Source organism: Caenorhabditis briggsae (assembly GCF_000004555.2).
Source record: "Caenorhabditis briggsae complete genome, chrIII, whole genome shotgun sequence".
NCBI classification, from domain to species: domain Eukaryota; kingdom Metazoa; phylum Nematoda; class Chromadorea; order Rhabditida; family Rhabditidae; genus Caenorhabditis; species Caenorhabditis briggsae.
In genome coordinates this window covers 12,072,778-12,077,007 of record NC_013490.2, presented here as the reverse complement: position 1 = coordinate 12,077,007, position 4,230 = coordinate 12,072,778, and the positions used below count along the sequence as shown (strand labels likewise).

Here is a 4,230-nt window from a genome sequence, read left to right as displayed (position 1 = left end):
AATGATGGTGTCACACGATTCACAGATTGGGACCGAGATCTACGAGCGAGGCTTGCAGCTCATCAAGGAATAAATGTCGAATCAGGTCCGAAAAGTATTGACGCAGTGCTCGACGAACTTCTTGACAAAGTTGACTTGACGGGTTTTGCACAAGCGATCCAAATCGCCAACACAGCAGATCCAACCTTCTATCCAAGTTTGAATCAAGGATTCCTAAACTTCAAGAGTAAGCTATTCTTTTTGGTTTCTTCTCTAATAATCGCTTCCGGCCACAGTGAAACCGACAAAACCTGTCTTCCAAATGACGAGGCCTCCCCCCCCCAAGTTCAACTCCTCGAGGAGCATATTTAAACGAAATTTCGAGAAAATTATTTTTTTCATGTCTCCCCACCTCCGATGATTCCATTTTTACACCACAATTTATTTCTTCAAAGAACCTTTGCACTTCGAATGGACCTTTATTTAAAGTTTCACAAAGAGTTCTAGATATTGAACTTCAATAGAATATACCCGAAATGTTGAATTTTCCTTCCAACTGATTTTTAAGATTGCCCGGTGCATCCGAATCTGTGCATTCGGAATTCAGATACAATTCGAAATCTCCACCTTCAATTGGAATTGCTGTAATACTCCTGAAAAAGCAATTTGGGAATCTTTGACGAAAAACTGAAATTTTTTCCGTTGAAAAAACTTTTTTTGATTTTTCTGGAATTGTATATCTTTCGTCATATTTTGAATTCTTTTATTTATTTTTTTTGAAAAATAAGAAACTTTCCGTTTTTTTCGACATTTCAATTGTTTAATTCAAAAATCGGAAAAAAGTTTCTTAACGAACACATCTCCTGTTTTAATTGTTTTCCATTTTTCAAATGGTTTTTAAACGAATTGCAGAATTATAGATTAAAAACCCACCAATTGAAAAGATAATGAGTAGATATTTGTGTCGTTACAGCCGCGACATTTTGTTCAGCATTAATTTCTTCATACAGGGAAAAACATGTGATTTCTGGGGTTTCAGACATGGTTCGATTTCTAGAAAAAATGTTAATATTGCAGAAAATTTTTAAAATCATTATGAAATCCTTATTAACATTATGAAAAGGTTTTGCATGCACTTTATAGATTTTGCGCTACTTGCTGAGGGAAAGTTTGGACACCGCGGTGAGAAAAAGAGACGCAGCCTCCCTCGTGCTTTCCTTCCAGTCTGCGTCTCCCCGTTTTATTTTATGTCTCATTACAAGTGAGAAGCTGGTATGAAATAATGCAAAAAATATTTTTTTTTCACAATTTCACGAATTCTTCCAATAGGTAAAGTTTGGCTTCTTTCAAAATTTTTTGTTTTTGGGTTTTGGGATTCTCCGGTTTTTGGATTTCAAAATTCCATTTTTTTTTGGTTTGAAAAAAATTCAGAATTCTCGGGTTTTTGGAAAAGATTTCAACCTTTTGAAGTTTGAAAATAAGATATTAGGTTGAACAGAAAGTTTCTTCCTTTTTCACAGGGCTGTTTTTGAGGCTCGGTTTCTGGTTCTAGAAGAGGTGAACCGGGCCAAACATTTTTTTGTTAGAGAGCTGTGTTCAGTGTCTATTAGATTGTAGATTGGTTAATTTTTTATCTCACTCGGTGTTGGAGAAATGACGATTCTTTTGGTCCTTATCCGACAGCACATAAGCTACATGATTATGTTCTTGTTTTTATTTGACCTTCAAAATCCTGCTATTCGCAAAAAAAATGGTGAATGTATATAAAGGGCATGCTCGGTCATCGCCTACAATTTGCCTTTGCTTCGACCGTGGGAGTTCGGTTTGAAAGATGCCAACGGCCCAGTTAGTTGGGTCTCGATCAATTGCTAAAAGTCGTGAAGTCGCATTCATTTCAAACCACTTGTAAAATGTGGAAGACATTGTCCGTTAGCCAACCAATTAATGTGAACGGATCGAAGTCTCTTGGCGAAGTCAAAAACTGGGTCGATTCGTACCCCGTGTTTTGAAGGACTATGATATGGATTTTCATATGGACATGAGCATGTTTCTCCTATCATTTCTTGATACATTCAACTGGGTGGATGATCTAATTAGCGTAGATCAAAAGTGGATGAGTTACTCTAACAATGTGCGGAAGGGGCAGTCGATTGACGAAGAACCGCTAGCTCTGGTCGTCTCGAAACCTAAATTTCACGTGAAAAGGGGGATGTTATGTTTTTGGTGATCTCTCAAAGGAATGGAGACTGGTAACTTTTAGATGAAGGTATCATTATAACTGCCGTCTCGTATAGTTTCTAATTAATGAAATTAAATTTGAAAGTCGAAGCAAAAGAAGGAGAAAAACCCAAAGTTCGCATTGCGAGATCATCAAAAAATTCATGTCGTTCGGCTGAATTATTCTTTTGCATTTCTCATATTTTCCGAACCTTGCCCTTTTGGAAAAATAATTTTTTGGGACTCTTAAACGTCATCTTGATAGCAAAGACTTCAATTGAAAAGATGGCCCAAAAAATAAGTTGGCCCACTTTTTCAATCGCCGCTCTCCTCGTTCTGGTCCCATCGGCTCAAGAAGTAGCCTTACCAGGCAACTATCAATGCTCATGGACGTTACTGTCATTGATCTAACCCTCTCCCCTTTTAGAAAAATGTGACCCAAAAAGTTGCCAAAAAAGGAAGAAACTTTCTGTCCAACCTAATATTTTATTCTCTTCCGCAATATGAGACCCGTAAAATATCCGAATCCAAAATGTTTCCAATTATGAAGAACAAAAATAATAAGAGTTCCCCAGGAGAACTTGTTTACCAGAAGAAAAAGAAGGATCCATTGTTAAAACATTGTGCGTCATATATCCAAAAAACCAAGCAGCTGCTCCTCTTTTCTCTGCGTCTCTTCAAGTTTCATACTATTCAATTGAAAACGAAATTTAATAAAAGCAATTGACAAACGGGACGTGGTATATGTGATGTTCTTGAGTCATCTTTGGCCTCATCCTTTGGTCTTGGAATTCAAAAAAGTTCGGGGAAAAAAATGAAATTCAGAATCCAAAAATCCAGAAGGATATGAAAACTCAAAAATCTGAAAATCTGAAAAGCAGTAAACATCACAAAATAAAATTTGCACAGAAAAATCACTTTATTCAAACTGAAAAATATAAAAACAAAGGAAAAAAGTTTGAAGCTACTCGCCAGTTAGTTTTTATGACAGAGAAAAATTCAAGCAAGACAAAAGTTTCAGCCAAATTTCAGAGTAAAAGTCAAACTTTTTCAATTGGGTTCATCTTTTTCTCTTTTTCCAGATCCTCATTACGAAGTTTGCGGAGTTTCATGAACTTGAGAGCGTCCACTGAAAAATGAGCAATTTCACTTTTTTGTTTCGACTCAATTTTTATTTTCTTGGCTGCTGTGAAAGGTATCAAAAAGTATTTAACTGATAAAATTTTTATCATATAAGACGGTTGAAATTTGAAGAATTTTTTTCTCATTTTTGAAAATCGTAATTTTTCATATTTTATGTACAAAAAGAACAGAGTTAATAGAAAGAACAAGCGTTTTTCAAAAAGTTTGTCTTTTCGACAGGTTTCGTCCAGTGTTGTCTTGCCTTTTTTGAATTCAGAAATTTTCTGTATGAACATTCCAGAAATTAGTAAAAGTTATAGAAAATGTTTATTTGATGGACCTGAAAATGATCTTGAACAAAAAATAGGTGGACACTTTAAAATTGGACAGTGTAGACAATTGAGACAGTGTGGATAGTGTAGTTGTAGTTTGCTCAAATCCAGGTGACAACCAATCTTCCTGCATTTTGAACTTTTCGTTGCTCTGTGCATTCTTTTCTTCTACAGGTACATAATCGGTTCGCCTCCCGATTTTGAACTTTTTCAAAGGAAACAGTGGTCACGCCAAATTCGAGTATTATTTGAATTGTGCCACGAGAGGGAACAAAATCGGTAGGCAAACCAATTCTGTACCTAGTGAAACATTCAAATTTTTTCTGAATTCACGTGTCTTTTTGTGGATTTTGAAACATTTCTCATGAGATCCGATTTTGAACCAATTTTTTGATCGACATCAACTTCTACAAACTTTCCGGGTGAGAATAAATTCGGGTATTCTTCAAACTGATATAAATTCTTGGTTTTGATGGTTTTATTGTTTCGAAAAAATCAATAATTTGACAGAATAACTGTAGACGTTTTGATGGTTCTTACTGTTAACGCCGGATTGAATGTTCTATAGAATCATAGTCTC

The 4,230-nt window shown here is 35.6% G+C and overlaps 2 protein-coding genes across 2 annotated transcripts in view; one reads left to right on the top strand and one right to left on the bottom strand.

Annotated features, from left to right (window-relative positions):
- CBG00002 overlaps positions 1–627 on the top strand; it is a gene marked incomplete at both ends in the record, with an annotated part of 2,789 nt that extends 2,162 nt beyond the window's left edge. Inside the window, 2 exons of the mRNA XM_002642584.1 lie at positions 26–226; positions 548–627. Coding sequence (XP_002642630.1) covers positions 26–226; positions 548–627 — 281 coding nt within the window. The remainder of the gene's footprint in view (positions 1–25; positions 227–547) is intronic.
- Positions 497–1,022, bottom strand: CBG26047 (the record flags this gene model as incomplete). The annotated part of the gene is made up of 2 exons (XM_045244505.1): positions 497–632; positions 913–1,022. 2 exons carry the CDS (start codon positions 1,020–1,022, stop codon positions 497–499), a joined length of 246 nt encoding a protein of 81 aa, XP_045097844.1.
- Positions 1,023–4,230: the final 3,208 nt, after the last annotated feature.